This window comes from Coturnix japonica, chromosome 10 (genome assembly GCF_001577835.2).
Source record: "Coturnix japonica isolate 7356 chromosome 10, Coturnix japonica 2.1, whole genome shotgun sequence".
Lineage (NCBI taxonomy): Eukaryota > Metazoa > Chordata > Aves > Galliformes > Phasianidae > Coturnix > Coturnix japonica.
In genome coordinates this window covers 15,469,770-15,495,161 of record NC_029525.1, presented here as the reverse complement: position 1 = coordinate 15,495,161, position 25,392 = coordinate 15,469,770, and the positions used below count along the sequence as shown (strand labels likewise).

The 25,392-nt window shown below is 45.7% G+C and overlaps 2 protein-coding genes across 8 annotated transcripts in view; both read left to right on the top strand.

Moving 5' to 3' along the window:
- The window catches only part of ADAMTS17 (ADAM metallopeptidase with thrombospondin type 1 motif 17), a 145,209-nt gene extending 140,510 nt beyond the window's left edge, over nucleotides 1–4,699 (top strand). For all 3 annotated transcript variants that reach the window (XM_015873158.2, XM_015873159.2, XM_032446811.1), the window contains one exon: nucleotides 847–4,699. In XM_015873158.2, coding sequence (XP_015728644.2) covers nucleotides 847–998 — 152 coding nt within the window. In that variant the 3' untranslated portion in view covers nucleotides 999–4,699. The remainder of the gene's footprint in view (nucleotides 1–846) is intronic.
- Nucleotides 4,700–18,110: 13,411 nt separating this feature from the next.
- Nucleotides 18,111–24,960, top strand: LYSMD4 (LysM domain containing 4). Of its 5 annotated transcripts, none has more exons than XM_032446824.1 (3): nucleotides 18,111–18,213; nucleotides 19,097–19,381; nucleotides 22,811–24,960. In XM_032446824.1, the coding sequence occupies exons 2-3, from the start codon at nucleotides 19,109–19,111 to the stop codon at nucleotides 23,450–23,452; spliced, it is 915 nt and encodes a 304-aa protein (XP_032302715.1). In that variant the 5' UTR covers nucleotides 18,111–18,213; nucleotides 19,097–19,108; the 3' UTR covers nucleotides 23,453–24,960. The 5 variants fall into 5 exon arrangements, with proteins under 5 accessions (XP_032302715.1, XP_015728661.1, XP_015728660.1 ...); XM_015873175.2 differs by lacking the exon at nucleotides 18,111–18,213 and adding an exon at nucleotides 18,724–18,854; XM_015873174.2 differs by lacking the exon at nucleotides 18,111–18,213 and adding an exon at nucleotides 18,728–18,857.
- The last annotated feature ends 432 nt before the right edge of the window (nucleotides 24,961–25,392 follow it).

Sequence of the window (25,392 nt, the reverse complement as noted above, 5' to 3'; positions counted from 1 at the left end):
AGCTCTGATATTCCTGCAATGTATCTGATTTACCCAGCTACATCATGTTTTTGGCTGTTTGGAGCCATAGCTAGCAGAGGATGCATCAGATCTGACCTCCTCAGTTAGGAGATTTTTCAGTCATCATAACGTTCATAAGACTTCTGCATTCATTCCATAAGTGTGTAGAAGCATAAAAAGCATTTTCTATAGTTATGCATTTTTGTCACATACAGTTTTGTTCCTGTTTTTCTTTCATAAAATCACTAGTGACACTAATGATATTGGCAACAGATTAAGCAGTGATATCTTTGTGCTGCTTTCCCCCGCAGAAACATCTTGTCAATCTTAGAGTGTTTCTGCCTCCCAACAGCAGTTGTTGTCCAACTAAGAAGTGTTATTATTGCTTCCTATTAATTTAGCTTTATATCTGTCAAATTGAGTTTGCTTTTGCTTCTCTGTAAACACATTTTCCACAAAGAGGATGATGGCCACTCCTGGCAGCAGACCTTAGCAAAGCACTGTCCCTGAAAGCAAAGCATACAGCTTTCCATTTGTTGCTGTGTGGCACTCATGTATTTAACTCTAAGCTGATGCTTTAGGTATTTCATTCATCTGAACTTACTTTTCACTGAGACAAAATAGGCACAATATCAGTAGCTCTGTGCTTGCACAGTCACAGCCAACTGTGCACTAGCAATAAGCACTTCCAAGGTCTCTCTATCCATTGCCTGTTATCTCAGTACATAGAACATTATCAGACTCTGGTGCTGACTGTGAGATTGGCCCTTTCTGTGATTTTGATCACACCAGCAATGCTGTTCTCTAGCTAATCTGCTAGTTTCTTCTTTCTTTTCTTGTCCAAAGCTGCTCTCACGTACAAGTGCACAGGCGACCAGTGGACAGTGTACTGCAGGGTGATCCGGGAGAAGAACCTGTGCCAAGACATGCGGTGGTATCAGCGCTGTTGCCAGACTTGCAGAGACTTTTATGCAAACAAGATGCAACAGAAGAGTTAATGACCCTGTGCTACTTCTTAGGGTATTACTGCTACTTGTATGTAAGTCACGGACTAGTAGGTCTGAGTACTGGAACTTCATGAGTTGCTACAATGTGGTGGATTCCAAAGCAAACCTATTGAGACTTGAAAACTAACTCTACAGACTGGATACCAAAGTAATCCACTCATCCACCATAACAAACAAGAAAGCAAAACAAAAGAAAAAATAAAATAGAAAGGAGTCATCTCAAGGAGCCAATCATTTTATCATGTTTTGACATCTTTACCTTTTTCATTAATGCTTTTTACTTTAATATATGAAATCATCAGCCACTGGATGGCTTACTACCATTAAAGGACAAGAGTTGCAAAGTGATTACATTGACTAAGGCTATGGTGCCTCCATGAAGGAAGGCCTCTGGCAAAAATAGTTAAGCAAAGGTAGAGACATTATTTAATCTTTTAATCTTGGCTTTCATCTAATGTTTTTCATTCTGAACAGTTATCCCACTGTAGAGTGGGCTTGAAGGGACACACATAAATGAAAGGCTTAATTTAAAGAGGGTATTTACTGTAAAAGCTTGTGAAAACTGATAGCAAAGGATGCGCATCTCTGAAACTCCCACAGGAAATTCAGTACAGTTATATCCAGCATTCCAAGTCATATTTTTTAGAGCAACTAATAGTGACTGCTCTTCTTCCTAATTTTAAAACCAACCCTCTCTCTCTTTTCCCAAAAATAATATCATTTCTTTTATGAAGACTAATGTTTCTCCAAGCTTAATGGAATAGAAGCTTATTAACAGCATTAGATAGTTACTTTTACACAAAAACCATTTACAGCGAGGTGGGAAAAGCCAGAAAACATTGGATCCAGTAGAGTTCACTGGGGGATTGCTTGATCTAATCTCTCTCAAGCTTTTAGGAGGCATTCAGATAAGGAGAGTACCATGAAACTGGATACGATTAGTACAGAAACAGGACTTGGAACAACCTTTGTATGAAGGATAGACTGGAGAGCAGAACAGGTGTTTCTTGTCTTCAGCTCTTGTATACATCTGAAGGTTATATAGCCTTTTGTGTCAAAAGTGCTACGAGTGGTACAAGGCACTCAAGCTGAAACCCTGAGTGTGCTGAAGCCCTAAGGCCAAGGGCTTCTGTTGCCTTCAGTAAGGGTTAGGATTTTGCTCACAGTATTGTCACGTTTTCTTTTGTGGCGCTATCAGGTTTGGTGCTATCAGATTGGTGCTATCAGAGCACTGAGAAAGTGCTGCATATATGATATTCTCTTCCATGTGTCTGCACTTTAAACCAAACTCCTCTCTGATATGTGAGACTTGAAATGGGAGCTCTACCCAAGGCAGAGTTTGTCCCCACCACTAGTCCTGCAGATCAATGTCTCTCTATCGTATCTTGCTCCAACATGTATCATTTCCCTTGCCAGGCTCCAAGGCCAGTTGCGCAGTGGTTAAGTTACAGCTCACTCTTCATAATATGAACAGAGCCTTTTGGATGAATTGCAGCTTTGTACTCGCTCTAGAACTGTGTTGTTACTGTTTTATTCCTTGTGGATGAGTGCAGAAGTAAGCCCACCTTTAACCCTGAGCCCACTACGGATTACAGCTCACACCTGTCCTCAAGCTGTCTTTGTTGCTGTTGTCTTCCTTTCAATGCAAGGAGGGATAAAGATTCTTATTACCTAACATATCTTTAAAGCGACATTTTTCTTCCTTATTCCAGTTTTCAGGATCTCACTGCAATAACTCACCAGCGTTTTATCAACACTTAAGTATTTCAAGCACAGGGAGATATAATGTTCATCAACAGACTAATACTGTGTGGGCTTCACATTCATGTATGTGCTTATTTAGTGCAAACAAGTGTGTGCACACCAGGGCTGGCCTGCGTGCACGAAGCCATATTTGCACACCATTTATTCTCAAGTGCCTGTCACAAACAGATCTGCTTTTCTGTGTCCCAGATGATTTTCGCTACCAGGGAAATGATTCTAACTTGGTTTTTGTTATACTGGATGTTCTTTTGGCACCTAGCAGTCAGAATCCAAACTCCCTCTTCTGTTATTCCCACCCTGTATCCCAGATGCAAAGATTGTGTAAATACTTAGAAAGTAATAAATGGAAAATGTTGTGGGTCCAAGTTCTGGGTCCTGCCTAAGGAAACATGAATTTACAAGGAATTCTGAATGTCTGAGCACTGAAAACCACCTCACTTGCTCTCTCAGTCCACAGATTAGCATGCATCAAGCTCTTTTTTTTAACTAAACTAAATTAACTAAAAGCTGATGGTGCAACACAGCTCCATTTTATTACGTTCCGTAACTTCATCTGGTGACAACCCTCCCATGTTATAATAGCCAGGAAAAAAAAACGTAGAAAGAGTTTAATTCTGTTCAATACTCTTGCACTTCTGTTTTGTATTATTTTATAGGAGCTTTACTATCAATTTACAGCTATGCTCTGCCCTCAGTTACTCCATACTGGTGAAAGAAAAGCTGTTTGTTTTGGTGTATCTATGGCAATACTTTTTAGTTGTTCTTAAAAGATTGACACTCTTTAGATTACAGTGGTGGTATTTCCATATTGTAAACGATACTCTGTACTGTTACTAAAGTACTGTACATTTCTAGTTGCACAATTGTGTTATTGAGTGTAGATTCTCACTATCTCATGTATGGTGCTAATTTTGTTGGTGGAAAAGAATCTTAGCAGTCGATTATTGCTTGATATTTTATTATAATACAGGGATATATCCTCCGTGGCAATAATACCATGTAAGTTTTTCATTACAGAGTGAAATGTATATATTTTTCCATTAGTTAATTTGCATATGTACTGTATCCATGGTAATTTTCTTTTTGGTGCTGGTTATAAATAGAAAAGATAAAAACAGTCAAACTGAATGAAACCAGTTGTAAATGAAAACTTAAAAAAAAAAAAAAAAAAAAGAAATAGAAAAGAGGATCATTCCATTTTGAAGCAAATATTGAGTATGTTGAATAATAAATTTATTTTTTCCATAACAACTTTAATAAGGTTTCTGAACTTGTAAAAAATACAATGCAAATGAAGCATCTAGCATGAAAATTCAGAGCAAGGAGTGAAGCTGTAAGTAGGACATAATGAACCTGTCTAATACTGGACTGAGGCTGGGATTTGGGTAAGTCTAGGCCAACTATGTGATAGCTGTGGTAGGGTGTAAGTAATCTTCTTTGTCAGTAAGAAATATCTGGCATCTCAGAATTCCTGGTGTGCTAACAGATCAAGGAACGATGGGTCTTGTCCCAGCTGGGTTGCAGAATAAAGCATAGGGAGCGTTAATAGCTGATTACTGCCTAGCAAGGTCTCTGCTCAGGGACGCAACAGTAGAACATGCCTGTTTGGAAAAAATAACCTAAGTTTTGTTTGGGAACTCACTGTTTATGGCTGAGCAGGCTGCCAGGAAGCTAAAGCACATACTTGGGGACATTTTGCAAGTGCTTTGGGGAAAGGTTGCTTTCAATGTATGCTGGAGCTGAGGTGAGGTGAGGTGGTAGCTAGCTGTATGTTTAATGGTAGCTGCTCTGCAGGTGCAACCCAATAACAAAGGTTGGTGAGCACATGGAAGTTTATGTTGAAGCTAAACTAGGCCATCCATTCGAAAGAAGTCTTCATAACCTAACTGCATATTGCCCTGGTGTGAAATAAACAGAATTACTTGAGTGCCAAGTGTTTTGGATGTGTTTGTTGTAGGCACTAGCCAGAATCTCTGTACTGCTTAACTTCCCTTTCAGCCTGGTGAAAATGTCTTTTTATGAATGGTTGCACACAGGAATGTAGGATCCCTTCCTATCTTGTATTACTAAGATGCCGTCATCCATATCCCTTTTCAGTTCAATTCTTATTGAAAGGACACTCTTGGAGATGGGAGCAGCACCTTTCTAAAGCAGCCCTAAAAGTAAGCCATGTCTTTTGCGGCTGGTGTGAGAGTCCTCATCCCAAAATGATTTCCAGAAATTGAGTTTATACCTTCTTTAAAAAATAGAGTTCATTTTCTCATCTCATGCTGGCTTCTTGGTAATGGCATAGCACTTATAGACTCCTAGTTTTCAGAGGTAGCCTGAGATAGCAGTCCAGATGCCATTGTACATATGACTCTTAACTGCATCAAAATTGTAGAAATTTCATCCAAGTGTTGCTGTATATTAACACATCATTGTGTTTGTGTATTGCCTGGAGTCAACATATGATTGCAATTGTTGACCTGTTTAAACAATAAAACATAGCTGTAAGCCTTTGGAAGCCAAAGGCATTACATTAAGCTCGGATATGGCAATGGGTGGGAGGGGTGTAAGGAATGCTGTCATACATTTGGCTTGAAATTTTCCTGGTATGTGCCAATATGTCTTCTATAAATCTGGTAGGCTTATGTACTTAGTCTGCCTATTTTGCATGTAGCAGTTTGTTATTTTTCCTTTATTCCTAATCCCCATCTTCCAACCAAGAAACCAGATGGTTTGAAGCCATTGTCCCTCCCTGTGATCTCAGTTGTCTTTTTATTTAAGGCACCTCAGCCAAGTTCATTAAAGGCAGGTGTGGTTAGATGGCTCCAGTGCTCTGGCATAGAAGTACCATGAGGAAAGTATAATCTCTTCTTAGCTGCTTGGAACTCACTTTTGCCTCCACCAGCTCCATCTGCTTCCGTCACTCTCTTCCAATTCCTGGTGTACAGAGCAGCCTTAGCTGTCTCTTGATCCCTCACAGCAAGCTGGCCTGGACCCTGCTTTCTCTGGAAGGAAATTTCTTTCTAAATAGCTTAATAATGGAGCACCTTCCGCCAGCATCAGCCTCATGATGCACTCAGAGCGTTACTAATTGGAGGACCTTGTTCTGCTGGTAGAGTGAAAGCTGAATGCTGCTTTGTGCTTTTCTCCACACTTCGTGATCTATTGGGAAAGATGTTTCCTCCTTGAAGAGTGTCAGCACAAACACCGCCCTGCTGAGGATCTACAGGCAGAAAAGAATCGAACCAGATGCCAGTTCAGTGCACTCACACTCTTCTGGTGGTGCAACAGAAGAAGCCCTGATAGCCTGCTTGCAGACACGGCACTTGCATCACTGGTTGGTTGTCTTGCTGTGTGAAAGTAGCACACCCAGAAACAGGCAGGATGTGGGAGCTGCTCCTCAACTGCATTTCTTCTTTGAGAACTTAGACCTGTGCTGGACACACTTGACAATACTTCTCCATACAGCCTGCCCTTCAGCAGCCTTCTGTTTATCTCAATTGGAAAGCAGGTCAGTATTAAGACAAGAGTTCCTCAAGTGTTACTAATGCACAAAAAATAGCTCTCCTTTCGAAGTCCTTCTATCACATCTCTGGCTTCTCCTCAAGCTCTTTAGAAACAGGACTGTCTGCCTAGAGAGAAATGTGCCTTGGACAAACACAACCAAAGAACCTTCATTTTGGAGTTCTGAAGACAAACTGTCCATTTTTAAAAGGGATTTTAATCAAGAATGTCTAAGCAGAGAGTGCTCACAACCTCTCCCTAGGAACCGCTGCCCCAGAAGGTGACTGGGGTGTTTCCAGAGATGAACTCCATGCATCTCTCATGGCCTCATCTCTTTGCAAGACCCTTTCATGTGACAGATCCCATGATGAATGCCTGGAGGCTGCACTGGACCACATTACTTATTTTTTCAGAGCTGCCGTCTGTGCCAAATGTTGGCCAGACACTCAGACAGAGTTTCCCAATTAGCAGAGTTGTGGGGTTGATGCCTGGGGCTGCATCTGTGTGCCCTGTGCATTACTACAGCTGAGATCTGGCTAGGCCCACATAGCTCAGGGCAGGTAACCACCTCAGCCATAAGGCAAGGTGGAAGCAGCTGGTCCTTCTTGAAAGACATGATTTCCCTCAGTTCCTCTTGCTTGGCTGCGAAGGCGGCTGCTTGGGTGTTTAGTCCTTTCATCCTTTTGTGGCCCGGGCAGATCTGGAGTCTCCAGAGTGACTCATCTGGGTTATGCCACAGGCCTTGGCTTCCTTCTTAGTCTCAGCAGGGAGCAACTCCACACACTGACCATGGTGGATCCCACAGGACATTGGTTTGTGGGGCCGGCTCCTGGCGCAACTCGGACTCCAGGTGAGCCCTTGCATCATTGGCATCTCCAGCCTCTCCCAAGCCTTGGGCTTATGGCAGTCTCAGTGTAACTCCAGAGATTGCCTTGCCCTTTTCCCTCTGCTCGCCACAGATGCATCTCATGTCCTTGTCCTTGCAGCTGCTTTGTGTCCCACAGACTTTCTTTGCACCTTTCATAAACTTTGCCACTTTTGCTGCCTATACAAAATAGCCTTCCTCCACAGCACAAGTGCATTTAATCTCCCTCAGCCCTTGAAAGAAAATATTCTTCTAATTTTACTCCTGCAGTAACCTCTTGTCTCCCCTCACAGTTACTTTCTGGCTGGTGGTTGCTTCTGAGATCTTTTATAATATTTCAGTGTTCTTTGAGCAGTGGCACTTGCATGCTGCATCCAGAAATGGATGATGAAAGCCATATGTGAAGAAATGGTCCTCCTCTGAAGAGCTCACAGACTGCAGGTGGTGATGAGGAAAAGATGGATTCCCAAAGCAGCTACTTGGCATTATTGGCAGCAGTGATCTGAAAAGGTACGGAGATGAATGTGTGCTTCTTTTGAATTAGTCTATGCTATGATTACCGTGATAGCAGGGAGAGGAAAGTGATATCCCCCACTGGTTTTCTATCCTCAGATACATTTTTTTTTTGGTCATTGAAAGCAGCAGAGGGTAAAATCCACATCACTTCTGAAATGCCCCATGCAGCAATTGAACTGCAAGATCCAAATCCAAGCTTGGCTATTGCTCAAAACACAGGTTGGCAAATGGAGGGAAATGCTGATTCGTTCAGCAGGAGAGTGCTGGTAGCATGCCAGTCTGTATGACTGCTTCTGCTCCCAGAAAGCATCAGCTATCAAAAGACTGTGGACAGTTTCCTGTAGGGTCATTGCACACAGCATCATTTTGCAGCCGTTGTGATGACAGGCAGTGAAACAGATCAGAATTTGAATAGGAGATGTCCTCTAATGGAACACAAAGCTGAGTGCTACCTTGGTCTGGCTAGCAAAGCCAAACAAGCCGTTCTTGTATTGGGTTTTTCTTTTTCTTTTTTTTCTTTTTCATTTTCTTGGAAAAGACATTATTTGAACACTTAGCAGCTTCCATTTATTTCCCCAGCTCTGCATTTTTCCCCTTGATTTTGTCTCTGATGGCAGAAAGACCCAACCAGACTGCAGCTTTGTTTGGCATCAAACTTGCCTCCTGAGATGATCACACAAGAAGTCTTTTATCACTTTGGCGGCTGAGAGCCAGAGCTGCTTGTGATGGAAGTCGCTGGGACTGTAACCCCGGGTCGTCGTGGGATGAGAGTCAAGCTTGGCCTGTCAGCAAGGCGAGTTGCAGCAGTCTGAGCCCCTGCCAGGACACATCAGTACTTCTGAGCGTGCTTCCCCCGGTGCTGCTCTCATTAAGGAAAAGGTATGAAATCCACATCTAAGTTGCACTAGTCCTTTAAAAAAATGAAGTGTTGTCTAAAATAAAAATCCTGTCCAGAATCATGGTCTAATATAAATTCAATTCTATAAATTGAACCTCCTCTGCGCTCACTGCCTAATAACCTCTTAGTTTTCTTACTGATCTAGTTCAACTTCTGTGCTATCGGCACTGTTATCCTCAGCGCTGTCACTTCTGCTTAATGCCCAGGTTTGTGTCAAGGAGGACGTGTCCTGCTGAACTCCTCAGGTCTCCAAGGCTGAAGTCACCCTTCCTTGCAGCTTCCCCAGTTCATTTTCATAACATGCTTACCACATCTTGAGGACAAGATGCTGACACAGCCAGAGAAGTGCTGCCATCAGTTGCATTTCCCAGGAGTGAGGAAGTTGTTTCCTTTTCCCAGTCATGTTTTGCTGAAGAAATAACTTAAAAGGGAAGAAGAAAAACACACATTATTGTGTTAGTGAGATGGAAAACAGCTTTCTGTGGCTTCCAGGTATTTATGTGCCATTGCCTCTACAGTGCCATTAGCAACAGTATTGCCTGCTCCTGATTATTAAGTATGGACAGTTTTGCAATAGCTGCGTGCACTGTACCTTTGCAAGCAGTGCCTTTTCCCTGTCTGTCCTCATGGCTTAGTTTATTTGTATGCAAGGCAACCGCAATGTTTATCATGGCTTCCTATCAGCTGTACAGACTCAGAGCAGAATCAGCTGTGTGCACATGTCCTTTACCATGAGAGCTTCAGTTTTTGGGAGGTAGGCTCTTGGGCAGATCCTATGAGATCTGGTGTTTCTTACTTATGTTTCTAGACAGAGTACTGCCTATGCATAGACTATAAGGGCACATGGGTATAGAATAAGAAAGGAAAAAGCATGTTTGTTTGTTTTCTGGTCTCCCTGTAGAATGGGTCTAAAACAGAATTATCATTCACTATGAAAAAACAAAACAAAACAAAACCTGACAAAAACATTCTCGTACTTGTAAAAAAAATTCTCATATATTTTTCAGGGTATTGCAAAGACTTGCAAGGCTCCTCCCCTCTCCTTCCCCTCCTCACCCCAAATACTTCCATTTTTGGCTAAAAAAAAATCTTGAGTTTGAGAATTTTCTAACCATCAATGTCAGCCAAAACCCAGGCCCTTTGCTCTGATTTTTCCACTTAATTTTTGAAGTATTTTCTGGCAAAACAAAAATATTGTTTTGATGGAAAATTTTCAACCAGCTCTGCTCACAAGTTTCTGCCAATGGTCATACAGGCAAAACAGTGCATCTTCCAAGAGGGGAGACTGTCCGAGAGGGCCGAACACGAGGCAGGCAGTGACTAATGCTTCCCTCCCCAGCCGTGTGCCCCAGCCAGCACTGTGCTGTTCTGCAGGCTGCAGCCCTTGGTGAGACCCATCTTTCTAGAGGCGTTTCTGGTCTAAATTTCTCTTGGCAAGTCAGCTCCATAATTCAGGTATTTATTTTGCCCAGTTGAGGGAAGGTGTGGGTGGCACAGTAGGATCACCAAGAGACCACAAGACTTGGAAGAGAGATATTCTGCACTTCTTATCCACGTTAACTAATACTTGGACTCCTGCAGGCAAGTACCAGCTGGCTGGGAGAGGTGGGGAGATGGGGCCTAGTCCAGCTCACTATCAAAACAAACTTCCCTGTGCTATTGTTGAACAGAGCTGTTTAGAAATACCAGCGGCTGAGCCATGCACAGGCATGAGCAGTCTCCAGTGTAACCCCTGAGAAGCTCTGTGGGCAAGATTCTAAATTGACTGGTAGACTGAAATGACACCAGTCACATCACTGATGTGCGTCTGTTACCCATCTGTCTCTTGGGAAGGTTGTTCTCACACTGAATGTGGAGCATGAATTCAAGGGAAGCTCAGCTACTCTCAGGAAGATATTCCTGCAGAGACGGGCAGAAGTTAAATTTCAGTATTTGGCTTCAGGAGCCAAAAAAGCTTCTGCACACTGGCTACTTGAGCAGTATCCTCTGAGGACAGCCATTCTGCAGCAGTCCCTAATAGTTGCCAAGTACTCTGAGATCTTCCAATGAAAGGATTTTTAGATGTGGAAAAGTTTATAGCCCTTCTCTGACCATTGGTGATTTTAGTGGGTTAAGTTAGGAACAGGAAATACAGTGACTAGAGGAAAGCCATTAATATTAAATTCCAGCTTTTGCCAGATAGTCTTATGTTATCTTTGCTCTTTCATGAAATACTTTCCAGTTTTCCTCGCAGGGCATTTGTTAGAGGGGTAGCAACTGAGGAGCTGTGTCTTGGCACATCTCCACCTGCTTTTCTGTAGCACTGCACATTTGTGCTATGGGATTTTAAGAATTTCCTTTGCCTTTAGAATTGATATGCAAACAGTCAGCTGTACAGACATCAATCTGACCAGTAGACATGCTGCGTGACCCAAGAAATAATACAGGTGGCCAGCACCATGCTGGTGACTCCAGAATTTCTGGAGAAAACAGACTTGTTTTACTATGTCTAGAAGATGGGAGGTCCTGTATACACCATCCAGTAATGTAATCTGCTGTGCTTGACTGATCACAAAACACCCACCAGGATTTCCCTAACAGCACTCTTGGTTATTGCCAAGGAAAGCAAAGGTTTGTAAGGAATGTGAGCCATGACCTTGCCACCTCAAAAATAGCTTGGAGATCTCAGGATGCTCATTTCAGCAGCCGAGCATACATCCCCTTCGTGCTATACCAAGTCTGCCAGGTTGATAGGAACCAGAACCTTCCATCTCCAGCCTGCACAGTGATCTAAGTAACCTTTCATGCCAGAGCAAACATAGAGCCCTGTGCAGTCAGCATACAGTTCTGCCAGCGTCCCTTTCTTCAACTCCTCAAATAGTCATTGACTCTGTTGTGCTAAAAGCAGCTGGGATACAGTTTCTGTAAAATGGGCCATCTTAATTTTCCTGTCTGCCATGTTGCTGTAAGTGACACTATGCATTTGTACTGCCATGTGATAGGTATAGGTTGAGAGATATTAAGACAGGAGAGATGAAAGTTTCCAGCTGCATAATCCTGTTCATGCCATCTCTCCCACTAGCGGCTTCATCAGGGCCAAAAGCCGTATGATTGAGCTGTAGTGTATGTTGTAGACAGATGTTGAAGCCTGGAGAGTCTCATATCATTAAGCAGGTTGTTATCCGGGGCAGTAAACCTTTCTGTTAAAAAGAAGCCTTTTATTTCCCATTGATACTTGTCAGGTGGCAAGAAGAACCATTCTCCTGTCCCACAAGGCCCTAGCTGCAGACACTGCCTTGGAAGTGAAGCTTGCTTTCATGGCTACGGCAAAGGAATGGGAAGCACGAGATCTGGCATGAAGTCCTCTTCCCACTGAAGCCAGTGGGATGTTTGCCATTGGCTTTAGGGAAAGCCAAGATTTCGGTCTGCAGCCAGATTGCTGGTGTGTTGTGCTATGCTGTGTGCAGGACCAGAAAAGGTTCTCGATTTCCTGATGAAGCTGTTACTGCCTCAGCTCCTCTGCTGCAGAGAGCTGTCTCTCACCTGATGTTGCTCAGTGCTTGTTTCCCTGTTTTGAAGTCTTATTCTTAGGCTAGAAACTCTTTGAGGAAGAGATTGGTTGTATGATTTGTACCTGCTTGTATTGTCCCACATCTGGGGCTTCTGGTCATGTCCACTGCCAATACATCCCCTCCATTGTGGATGGTGGATGATGCAAGAGGATGGCATAATGCAGCAATGAAGAGCTGCAAATAGGTGGTTTGAATTAAGTAAAACATATGGGGTTTTCTCAAGGTAAAGAACTTGAATCAGCTTTAGAATTTTGCTCTGTGTGATTCAAGAGAATCTGAAGAGACTGTGAAAAAGGCACAGACAGGCCTCCCTGTTTCAGACCTTCACAGCATGGTTTGCTGAGGGTCTTGATTTTAAAAGCACCTCTTCTTGTCATGTCTCCACTCTGTCAAGGTCAGTTGGGAGCGAAATTGTGTTAGTGATGAGCAGTGATGGTATAAGTATCCATGAACCTGACAGAAAACCTTGGTGCTGCAGGGTTGGCTGTGTTATGTAGTACATAATATAGTGCTCCTCTGATGCATTGGAAGGCCTTGTTCTCTCCTCTGAAATGCAGGTAAAGGAAGTCAGCACAGAGCAAACTGAAATTGTTACACCAAGCAGCCCCATTTTGGCCTATGTAAGTCCTGCTGGTTTTATTTGAATGGACGCATGGTGGAGCCTCTCTATGTCAAGGAAAAGCCACTGCAAGCAATTCTCACTCTTTATTTGTATTTCTCCCTGATGTCTTTTCCCATTCATCCTGTGGGTTTGGTCTCTACTGCCCCTCTCTGGAAATATCTGTAAATGCATCATATCTATGAAAAGGCATGAAGGTTTAGAGGTTTATCTCCTGGACCAAGAAACTGCCCTGGCTTTTCTCGCTTCTTTAGGTGCCACATGTTTTGCAGCATCTTCCCCTCCTGTTCAGCATCACCTTGTGTTCTCTGGCCATCTGGGACGTGCTCCTGTTCCCTTGACATTTCCACAAAGAGTAGCTGGTGCAAGAAGCTTTCTGGTAAGTTGAAAGTCTTCTGATAGATTTCCAGCCAAGCAAGAAGTTTGTAAGTGCGGGTTCTTAAAGTCCAAGTTAATGTTGGTCATGTTGAGATCCACAGGTAGCACTTTTACTGTGATTTTCCCTCAGCAGCTTGAAGCAAAGCTACCCCGAAGTTCAGCAAAGTACAGCAGCATGCCCCAGTGTCACCTCTTTAAGCACAGAAATCCTTAGAGTCAGACATGCACTTACCCATAGGTAATAAATGGGGAAGAATAGGAAGGTGTCTTCAGTTTTAAGGACTGAGGCAAGGGGGTTGGTTCTGTGTGGTGTTCATCTTGTGACAATCACTTTAATTTTCATAGTAGTTCCTCTCCCCACCCTTTTTTTTTTCCTTTCTTTTTTTCCCCCCACTTGTACGTGTTCTGATTTCAGCACAAAAGGGACAAAATCAAAAGTGAGAAGAGCACAGGATCCTGGCTGTTTTTAAAGGCCAGGCATCATTGCCAGCGTAGACTCGCTCTCCCATGTACCACGTTGGTGATGTCCTCATGAGCACAACCCAGCAACCAACTTCTCTCTGACCTTTGTGGAATTGACCGTGGTGGAACTCTCTTTTTGATTCCGGATCCTGGACCTAGAAACTTTTCCTTGCAAGGTTGTTGTCTACATGGTGAGCCCCAGCTTGGGCCCATGAGCAAATGCAGCCTGCTCCCTAGACTGCTTACCCACCACTTGCATGAGCATGTGAAGTGCAAGAGATCCTGTAGCTGCAGAGGCTTTCCTAGCCCTTGCCTAAAGAATAATAATAATAATAACAATAACATTTTTGAGGCATTTCTTTTCCCTTATCATCTGAGTAGGTCCCTAGCACTGTGTTAAAAGTCCTCTGCTGCCCACTGGGGCCCCTCTCTTCATGGTCCATGTGGCCTAAAGGAAAGGAGAAGGTTTTCCCATAAGAACGTACCCATTCCTTGGCTCCAGATAGAGAAAATTTATTGCTGACGATGTTCTTCCTTGCATTGGCTCAGCTGAGAGCCTGATTAGCTATTTCCCAGTCATCTTGAAGCCCAAGGCCCATGTTTCTTTAATTTTGTCCAATCTGTCAGATACTTTGGGAAATGGCTGGGAGTATTGTAAAGCAGCTTCTGGCAGTGAAGAGTCCCAGGGAAGGATCACATAGACTCCTGGTAATCATTCTCAGGCTGTCCGTTGAAACCCTGCCTATGCAAAGATCCAGGGAACTTCAGCATTAACCAGCAGGGACACAGTAGAAAAAGGCATTGGTCAGCTTTTTCTCCTTTTCTGTAGAAGATTTGGCTGGTTGTGCTTTGCTTGGTACCTGGTGCTCATGCTGGTAGTGCTCGTGTGTAAGCTACTGTTCATTGTTTGTAATTGCAGCATTAGTAGATCTTTACTGGCAGCCAGACACATCTTTCATTGCTTAATGCTTGCTCTCCCCAGTTTCCCATTGCTGGGATCAGGCTGTGCCACATGCATCAGCAATGGGTGAATCAATTAATTCCCTGCAACTCAGGGAATAGCAGAAGTACCATTAAAGTGTTGCATGGCTGTGGATTTGTGAACACTTTGAACTCTCCGAAAGAACAAGAGTTCCCCGAGATTATGGACTGAAGTGAATAGAAGACAGCAGCTGTCAGAACAGTTCCTTGGATGTCCTTAATGATGTTTGCTTAGCACCTCCGGCATCTTCAGGGGCCACTTCACTGCCCAGTTATTTAAAAGGGCAGAGCCAGCTTGGGGCTGGGACCCTTCTGTTGCTCCTTGTGCAGGACACAGTTGTATCCGCCAAGGCTGTGCTCAGCCCTAGATTTGCTGTAAGATACAATCTCATTTTTTCCAATTTTCCTCCCCGCAAATTAGTTTAAAGGGAATGAAGGCAGTGATCTTGCTACATCTCAGTGCATTACTAGCCAGCTCAAATGACTCCTCACTGTCTTTTCTTCTACATGAGACTCTTAATGCCCTAAGTCTTTGCATGTTCTGGCACAAAGCCCAACTGAAGCATGAGCTCCAACAGAAGTTTTAAATTTAAAGCTGTTCTTTTGGCTTCAGAAAGTCGCAGATTGAAGCTGAGAGATGCATTTCAGCTGTTTACTTGCAGTTCTGCAACAGCCCTGTTGTGCTATTGCTCACGCCTCCATCAGGCAGTTGTATTAACAGCACTTTCCAATTAAAGTAGTAGCCTTAGTTACAGAGTAACTTGGCTATTTATCTGATTATTATTTTGTAAGTGCTCATGAGGCACAGAGCTGGTTTGTTTCCTATCCCTCATTATAATCAACCCATCATCAATTCTGGTGACTGGGATTCCTTCTGCTGTTTTTTATTTCTTGCCTCTTTGAGCATCAGCTTGTGTCACCGCTCAGACACCTCACACAGTGTGGAATGCTGATGGGAGAGACCAGGTGAATATCAGGTAGATAAGCAACTCCTGCAGTTCTGCTCACCTCCAGCAGCAAGAAAGATCCTGCTGTGGAAACAGTGCTGTCAGGCAATCAATCACAGAGCCTTGCTATGTAAATTAGGGCCACTACCCTGACCCAAGTGCTCCTACTCTGAAAATGTAGCCTTTAACACATTCACTGCCAAGATCAAGGTGTTTCCCCATCACCTGAACATTCAGAATCTCTGAGATAATAAATGATGTCACATGAACCCTGCATCTCTCTTCTGATGCAGTCAAATCCTTTGCATTTCACTCCATCCTGCCTGCAGTGCAACAAGCTCAGCAGGCTCCTGCAGTGGTGGGCAGCGGGGTCTGAACTGAGCCCTGGGATTTTCACTCCCTCCATATTTGCCATTGCAGACAATGGTGCCACTGTCTGCCAGTTGAATGCTCTTTGTAACATGAGCACAGAGTGCTTGGACTGGAACTGTAGGGACAGGAGGAAGACCAGATGCAGTGACAAAGGCGCAGGTTTCCGGGCTGTGAGGCCACAAAGCTCCTCTCTCCAAGGATACACTTTTCCCACAGTGTTGTCAGCCGTGACTGTCACTCTGGCCTTGTCTCCAACACAGTGACCCTCGAATTTTGAGACACCTCAGTTACACGAGACCTTGCAAGGATGCAACAGCCACAAGTTCCTGCAAGTCTGACAAGAAAGCAAAGCCTGCTGCTGCCCCCGTGTGTTACTTGCTCATTACTGTTGCCATGCACTAGTAAAGATGGGAGAATCCTGTTTGGGAGAATGAAGACTAGCCAAGCTAAGCACAGCTTAGCCATTTCGGGTACTGAGGTCAAAGGTTTTGAACAGGAAGACCTTTTGGTTTTCTCTGTTCTTCACATTTAAGAAATTGCAAAGTTGGGTTGGACATGTTTGGGAGTGAGACAAGCTGGAGCATGCAGTGCAGAAAAGCACAGAGAAGTCATCGTCCATCCTGTAAGGATGCATGTGCAATGTTCACAGACTGCCATGCATTGCTGAGCGATATCAGATATCAGCACAGTGTGTTCAGGCTTGTTGGCTCAGGCTGCGAGGAGTGCAGAATGAGAGGCAGCTCTTGGCAAGCTGTGCTCACATGATAAGGTCATTGGAAAGGCAAGTGATGCTTTCAGCAACCTGCCTTTCCCCAGTATCAGCACCAGCTTGAGCGAAGGCTCACTTTGTGCTCCTGTAATGTACTGCACTCCACATGATGCCAAGGACAAAAGCTTCCTCCCAGATGCACTGAAGAAGTGTTCTTCCAACCAGTGTCCCAGTCCCCGGCTTCCCACCCTTCTTGGCCATGTCATGTTCCTGTTTCGAACCATTAAATTTAGATTTAATTTAAATTCTCTCTGGACTAGTGGCAGCTCTCAGGCGGAAGGGAGAACAAGCTGTGTGTAGCTACTGGCTGTCTGCTGCTTCCCAGCAGTTACCATTTACCTTCTGGACATTCATTACAGTTCTCACAGCTTTATCCTTTGCTGGGGCTGCATTTGCTCATGACACCGGAGTAAACCAGTCCTAGAAGCTGCCTGAAACCTTACCTAGTAGGTAAGCCAGTTCACATGGAGCCAGTGCGTGGCTCAGGGCATTGTGCAGACTGATGGCTCCAACCATCACTAGCATAGTTTCATGAAAATTGGGTGCTGCCTATTTGCAATACCTACACCAAGAGCCTTGTTGGCCCCGGCACCATTATCAGATGGGCCAAGGAGCAGTGCCTCAGCAGAACGTTGTCCACTGAGTGCCCTAGACACTGCTAAGAGCTCTCTGAGAATATATGAAGGAACAATATATGCTGGCAGGGCTTACATGCTCCAGCAGTTGGGGATTGCAAACACATGCTTCAGCTATGCAAGAAATCTCTGACTTGTTCTGAATGCGATTCAGCCTGGATTTCTTCCCAGGAACATTCCTGTTCTTCACAACTTACCAGTTGCAGGAAGGGGGGTGGAGGAGCAGGGTTTTACTAGTACTCAGGATTTTAAGAGTAAAGGAGAGGAAAGGGAACAAATCTTATGGCGTGTTCCCCAGCCAAATTCTTCCATAAGGACAGGGTGTGGAGTATGGGTTCCAGGATCTGGCACAATCCCAAGGAAATACAAACTTCAAAATTAAAACCACTTTTAATTTGTCATTTGTTTTTATATAAAGAGTAAGTATCTGTTTTTTCTTAAGTAATTCAGTCTCTGCTATCACATAAACCAGGCGGCCGGAGCCAAGCACAGAACTAGGGCTCTGAGCAAAGACACGTTACCTCCTCCAGGACACGGCAGCGCTGCTTGGATCTGCACTGTGGATCCCAAGATGAAAGTCTCAATCCTGAGTCACAGCGCGGTTGCAAACTTAGTCATGATAGGTGGGAGTAATCTGATGTCTGAGCTGGAGACGAGCGATGAAGCTGCATGTTTATTGAATACCTGCTGTGTTACAAGGAGGGGGAAAAAACTTGAGAGGGTGAACATGAGAGCTGTATTTCTTCCCTGGGAGAAGGCAGAGGTGCAGTGTGCCCACAGCTTCAACACAATGACACAGAGGGTTGACAAAATCAACCCCTAATCCATCACTTCGTTCCTTGTTTTAAACACAGGACCCCTGGAGGCTGTAGGTGGCAGGAGTGATGTGGAACTGCCTGTGGTTGAGTTTGGAACCTGCAGTGAGACATGCCCTGCCAAGTGGAGAGCATTTGAGAAGTGAGGTGGAGCCCAGCGCTACCAAACATGCACTTAGAGTAACCCCCAAAGCTCAATTATGTATATGCCTGTTATTAATTTAATTTAACTCAAGTTTTCTTTCCTAAGTCGTGTGCCTGGTGTATCCGTCTCTTAACCATGTATGTAATTCACTCAAAGGTGTACATAGTACTCACGTAAGCTTAGTCACTTACATGGCAGAGTATTATTTTGCTCTATTTGGCTCACACTTCTGAATGTAAAACAGGAGGTAACTTCACCTACACGTACCTCAGCGATACCACAAGTATCAGCAGATTTCTCCTGCCTCACTGTGCTCCTTTGGAGTCTGTGGCATTGGAGCTCAGCTGTACAGCAATAACTGCTTGTAACTGAGAAGCAGACGCTACAGAAGTGTTTCTTTAGCTCGTGCTGTGTTCTATCAGGATTTCAGGACTATAGTTCAGTATTTGTGAGGGTTCCCACCTCCATCCCACCCCCCCTTGTGGCTCCGCTCAGCTCGGGCCCTTTAAGAGGCGGCGGGCGGAGCTGTGTGAGGATGTGATGGCTGCCCGCTCCGCCCCGAACATAGAGCGGCCATAGCGGGGCCATAGCGGCCTGCTCGGGGTTATTACAGCGCTTAACTGAGGGTTTATCGGACGGTGGTACGGGGTTAATGTTGGTCAGTTCTATCTGTTGGAGGTGGATGCTGCTCTCGGCCCCGCTGTTCTATGGGCTCGTTGCCGTAGTGAGGGATTCCTGCCTTAAGCGGCCGCCTTTCTCTTATTTGTTGTTAGGAAATGCTGGGATTCGTGCTGTGGAGCACAGCGTTGTTCTGTGGCGGTTTGACCTGAAAAAGAGATGACGAAGTTATGTAAAAATTGTAACATCTGTTTTGTTCCAGGTGCTGCTGTAAATGATGAGGTTGAACGAGAACAGGATCAGATCCTTCCAGGCTCCGGTCACCATCCACAACTACCCGGGCGGGCAGGTCTACGTGTTCCCCAATGGCCGCTCGGACTCGGAGGAGTCAGAGGAGGAGCTGAACGTGATGGAGCTGCGGCCCAGGGGCAGAGAACAGCAGCAGGGCAGCACAGCGAGGAGCAGGGCTGGGGATGTGGTGCTTCTGGAGAGAGAAGTCACCGAGGACGACAATCTGAACAAGCTTGCCCTGCAGTACGGCTGTAAAGTAAGTGTTGTCTCTCATTGCTCTTGTTTGAATTGCTTCAGAGATCTGTTGTACACGTAGCGTGACTCCCGGAGTTGTGTGTGGGCTCCTTGCTGTCTGAGTTTGCTCTGTGTATTTCATGAATGGCCAATGGCTGGGAGAAAGGGAGCAGGAGAGTGGTAAAAAAAGAGCTGTTGAGCTGAGAGCCACGGAAGGTGCCATCCGGTGTGACATGGTTTCCTAGTTAACATGGATGACCTCAGTGAAGCCATGATTTGTCCTTGTTTATTTAAGGGAGGGCATAAAGTTGGAAGCTGAGTACAGAGGTGAGGGTGAGAGCGCTGCCCTCTCCGGGGTTACAGGTTGGAAACTAATTGAACAGCGTTAAGAAATGCTGCTCGGATGGGGCCTGGGCTGGATTTCCCTTTTTGTTTCCTCTTTTGAGGAGCTGCTGGCTCTGAGGTGGACCTAGAATAGGAGAGATGCCACGTGGGTCACAGCCGCTGTGCAGGGGGCCTTGGATGGCTCCTGGTGTGGTTCAGCTGCAGGCAGAGAACAGCACACACACAGACTGTCTCTGCCTTTGGAATGTACTGCAAAGCACACGTCTGACATTCTGGGTCTGATAGGAAAAAATGGCAACCCTAACAACCTGATGTGAATGTTAGGAATCCCCCATTGCTTAGCAATTACGGCTTTATTTTTTGAGCCTCCTTTTACCTACAAGCTCCTTTATCTACAAGCTGTGCTGTGATTAAGAAGTTGCATAATGGAAGCATTTGGACAGTGGCCTGGTCGGTGATAATGATACGCTACTGGCTGAACTGTTGCAATACTATTGCGCTGTCTTGCTTAATAACACAGCTGTAATGTACAGCTGAAGCAAGAGGGCTTAGAGAAGCTGAGACAATTCCTCCCCTCCCATTCCCTTAGAAACAAAAACAAAACAAAGAACCTTCTAGATCCTGCTGATGAGCTGGTGCTTGTGAAGGAGAGAGAGCCTGGTAGGGCTTAAAGAGGCTTTGATTGCAGGCAGCGGAGCCCTGGCAGATGGGCTCCTGTGGTGTAAGTGAGGAGGACTCCAGCAGTCAGAATGTCCTGCCTCCCTTCAGAAAGCACAGTCCTGATTTGTTCCCATTGCATTGGGGAGAGGTGGAAATCCTGACTGGGGATCTGTGTGTTTGGTTACAGGCTGACACCGGTCAGTATCAATGTAGTGAGTAGGATCTGCACAGTTAAGCAGCTCCTGAAAGAATCTGGGATGTCAATAAAGAAGATTTTTAGCTGCAAAAAAAAAATGTGACTGTGTTTGAAAATTCCAGGATGAGCTTTCCTTGAAATTAATGAGTTGGTTTGGGATTCATCGTGGCCTGTTTGGGGTGGGGGAATTGGGGCAGTGCAAGGAAGTTTAGTTTGTGCAACAGGTGACTTGGCAGAGCTGCAGAGCTGCAGATTGTCGTTTTTACTCTGGACCATCCATATTCTGGTCCTGCTTGTGGCACAGTTTTCAGCTGGGCTCACTGCAGCCAGGAGTGAGTGCAAATAACAGACCTAAATGTCTTGCTCAGCCCAGCGCTGTGCGCTCTTCCCTTCAGCTTTGTTGTTTTTGTGTGCTCTACTTTCTGGAGCTTTAGCACAGCACTGCGTTTTGATTGCAGGCACTGCAGGGGATGTTTACTGTCCCAGTAATCTGTTTGCATTGGAAGAGAACAGAAAATTGAGGCACGGCTTCAGATAGGAGGCTTAGTGTCAGATTGTTATTTCATAACAAAGTAATTTTGAAGAGTTTAATTCCTGATGCTGTGCTGAGGGAAGCTGTGAGGAGTCTGATCCAGCAGCTGGGGATCCCCTTAGCTTCAGGGGCAGCAGATTAGGGTCTGCATTGAACACCCCATTTCCAGATGTCTCAGGCTGTGCAGAGTAAACATGACGTTCAGGGATCCATCTCCCCTCTCCCTTCCAGTGCTGTCCTGCGGCACAGCTGTGACATAACAGACCTGCATGTGGAACTGAGGCTCCCAGACAGCGTGGGCTGAGGGGAGAACAGGGTGCAGCTGTGCAGGCAGAGCCCTGCAGGGCAGGGAGCCTTTCCCTCCTGGCTGGGGTGGTCCCAGGCTGCTCCATGAGCAGCAGAGCCTGCAGGCAGCAGGGAGAGGGTTGTGTTCCTGTAGCACCTGTTTGGGAATTGCCATAGGGCTGCCTTCTACTTACCTGTGTGTTGCCTTTTATAAGGGCAGATCTTTGCCATGAGCTCTCAAGTGATGCTGGAGCTTCATTGCAGGAAGAAAAGCACTTACTTTATTGGTTTTAATCCTCATGGTTTCATTGGTAGCCTGACATTTGTGAGTGTGCAGTCAGTGCCCGTCATGCAGCAATGTACTACACTTCTAAAAGAATAAGTCAGACATTCTGTGTGTGGTGTGATGGAGGTGCTGGGTCTCTTTGGGTCAGGGTCCTGCTGTTCCCTGTGCTTTGCTTCCTTCAGCCTTTCCTTTGAGATTCTTCCACACCTGCCTGGCTGCTTTGGTTTGCTGCTTGCGAGTGTTGATGGGCCTGTTTGTTGTCTTTGATAGCTGTAGGGGGCTATCAGTGCACTCTGTATTGAGCTGCCTTCTCTTTACTTAACATCAAATAAGGAAATGCTGCCTTACTGCTGACTTTGCTTTCTGATCCTAGTGGTCCTTGTTGACCTTTGCTGTGCGTATGGTGCCTTCTTTCTTGCTGTTCTCATTGCTGTTTGCGTGACTAAGCTGGGTGCAAAGACCAGGCACAGGTGTGGACCCTTGGCTGATGGTTTGTTAGCACACACCAACATCCAGAGCTGCTCACAGATGGACGTCATTGCCTTAAATGTTTATCACCAGGGGTGGGATAAATGAGCTGCATGGAGCAGTTATGCAGGGGGGAGGCTCAGCACTGTGAGCAGAGGGAGCTCATATCTGCATGGGAGCAGTGCCTGCTGTTCTCTCCCAGCCTGCAATCTTGCTTTCAGAGCTGCAGTGTGCTCCAAAGATGCTGTTGCTGTTTGCCTCTCGCTCGTGCTGCAGTTTTCCCCTCACCTTCAGCACTTTTCTGCTCTTTAAGGTGTAGCTGCTTTCAAAAGGTTTGCTCCAAAGACTCTTCTTGCTATAACCTGGATTTTAAAAGCAAGTGAGAGAAAGGTAATGAAAGCAAAGAGAGAGGAAAAACTTGGTAAGAAAAACACAGCTCCCAGGAGGTGTGAAAGCAGCGTGTATGTGGGTGTGGTGGGTGTACATGTAATGGACGTAACAGGAGCAGCTTTAAGCTGCAGCACCTGGAGCACTTCTGCAACTGCTGGAAAATCTCTGAAGAACAGTAAGCTGCTTGTTTTTACCTTCAGGCTGCTTTTGTAGCCACTCCTTGCTTTGGCACTAGTGGAAGATTGGGTCGTTTTGAACTAATACTCAATGTCCTTTTTGGATCTTGCAGGTCGCAGACATCAAACGTGTCAACAACTTCATCAGGGAGCAGGACCTGTACGCCTTGAAGTCCATCAAGATCCCGGTGAAGACCCACGGGTTGCTGACAGAGAGCAGGGAGGAGCTGAGGCCGCTCCCGGCTGCGCGCTCCCAGAGCGGTGTGACGCTGGTGGATGTGCCGGAGCCCGGCGCTGCTGGCAGCGGCTGTGCTGATGGTGGGCAGCTGTTGGACTATTTCAGGGGCATCGACAAGAGCATCCAGGACGCCGTGCAGGCCGAGGCGCAGCTGAATGCTGAGTTGTGCATGGAGGCACCGGAGAGGCCGCTGGTTGAGCCGGGGAAGAGGGAGAGCAGTAATGGTGCAGACTGTGGGATCCAGTGGTGGAACGCAGTTTTTATTATGCTTTTGGTAGGAATTGTCTTGCCAGTATTTTATATCATCTATTTTAAAACACAAGAGAATGGCCCGGCGACCCACACCTCCAACACAACAACCTCCAATATTTCAGCAGATGGATTGGAAGGGAAACTACTACAAAGCTCCGTTGTAGAAAAAAACCCTAAGGGGGAGATACAGCCAAACACAGCCTCTCCTCCCAGCACTGACGCCCATAAGATGGTGACTCTGACCCGAGTGCATTCGGGGGGATAACACTACAGATATTTCCATGTTCTTTTTTAAAGTAGTCAATGTAGTTCTGAGCTTGACTGAACTGAAGATGTGATTTTATGGAATAATAAGGCTGCTCTGTTGCTTGTGAACCAACAGGCAGCTGGGTGTGCATTTGTGAACTCTGATGAGGGAAAGTATTTTGAGGCAGTTTGCTCTTCTTGCTTCAGGTATTTCTGAAGAGTGGTTTTGTCTAAGAAGCCGAACCCATTATGTCTGTGATAGAGTGCAGTGCTCTTCTCAATGGTTTATTTGGTGTGGGGAAGTCCAGCTGTCACCTGCCTTTGCCTTAAATCCATCATGGTGCATCTCATATGTCACATTGCAGTCATGGACTTGGGTTTGTTCTTGTTTGTACTCTTCAAATGAGAGTGCTGCTGAGTTTGGCTACAAAGACCAGCAAAGGAGCTCAACGTTGTGTCAGGTTGTCACAGAAAGGTGGTGTATCAAATCCTTTCTAGATGGGGACAGGGAAGCTGCTGTCTGCTCTGAGTAAATAGGGCTGGATGGAGGTTTGTGTGGCTGAGCTGTCCATAAGCCTGATACATGAGCTATGTCAGTGAACACTATGTGCTGGAAGTGAGGAGCAGTGAGGCTTTGGGGGAGAGTTTTGCTGCAGATAATTGTCCTCAAAACTTAATTCAACAAATTCAGGGACTGCAGACAGAGGTGAACTCGCCTGGAGCTGAATGCTGAGGCATGAAACCCCAGGGAGGGGACAAGGCCATAACCCAGCAGCAGCAGCTGGTTGTGTGGGCTCATGGTGAACCTCGGGGCTGTGCACACAGCGGGGGAGGCAGAGCTGCTGGGCAGGCACACACAGGGCAGTTTGTCTTTGCTCCGCACTGCAGCCTCCCCAGCATTTGCTGTGTTCCCAGCAGCTCAGCAAGTTGCCTGCAGGAAAAAAGCACAGAATCCATTTGTGGCAAAGCTGCGGAGGTCAGAGCTGAGCTGCTGGAGCAGCAGAGGGCACTGCTGCCTGGGGGCTGTGGAGGGGTCACAGCAAGAGCCCTGGCTGCAGTGTTGGGTTTTGATGCTGAACCTCATGTCTGTGGCCGTGCATTACCACGTGTAAGTTGGTTCAGGTTTTGTTGGTTGTTTTTTGTGTTGTTGGGGTTTTTGGTTGGTTTTTTTTTTTTTTAATCCTTTCAGTTGCTGCCTAAAACTGAGCAGAAGTGAAGGAGCAGCCTGTGATGGCACCTCCTGCATCGCACAGAAGGTCTGGGGAAAGGAGCTTTACATTGAAGCGAGCAGAGCCCTGGTGTTACACTGCAACCCGGGGCTCCCACAGCCTTAAACTGCGCTCAGGCTTTGCTGAGCAAACTTAGTTGTGGATGGGGAACCTGAAGTATCTTGTAACGGGGAAAAAAAAGCTTGTATTTTCTTCTGTGAAGGAAAAGAATCCCTTGTGGGTGGGAGGAGGGCGGTCGTAATGTTTTTAAATGAGGTGAGATGAAATAAAAGCACAAGGGGCACTTAACCCACCCCAGGCTGCGTGTTGGGTATTTGTTTCTCAGTTTGTTGGCTGGGATGTGGTGGTTTCTTGGTGTGTTGAGGATGATGTACCTCGCAGGATAACACGGAGCACTGCAAAGTTGAAGCATTCCCAGCATGTTGTGATGTCACGTTTGTTTGTGCCAAAGCCTTTGTTTTGCAGAGGTTGGGCAGCAGCGCTGGGACCTTTTGCTGCTCACAGCAGCAGAGCCCGGGACACGGAGCACAGCAGAACTGCAGCAGCAGGGAGCACCAGCGGAGAGGGGCAGGTGAGTGCATCATTAATGGCCTTATGATGTTCTTCTCTGTAAGTGCTTTATAATCTTAGAGTGCTTCTGTTCTTGACTCGAGTGTCCAAAGGAAATAAATACAGTGATTGAATGAGCTGTGGGTACCTCAGGACCGAACCTGGTGAGCGTTTGGGTGCT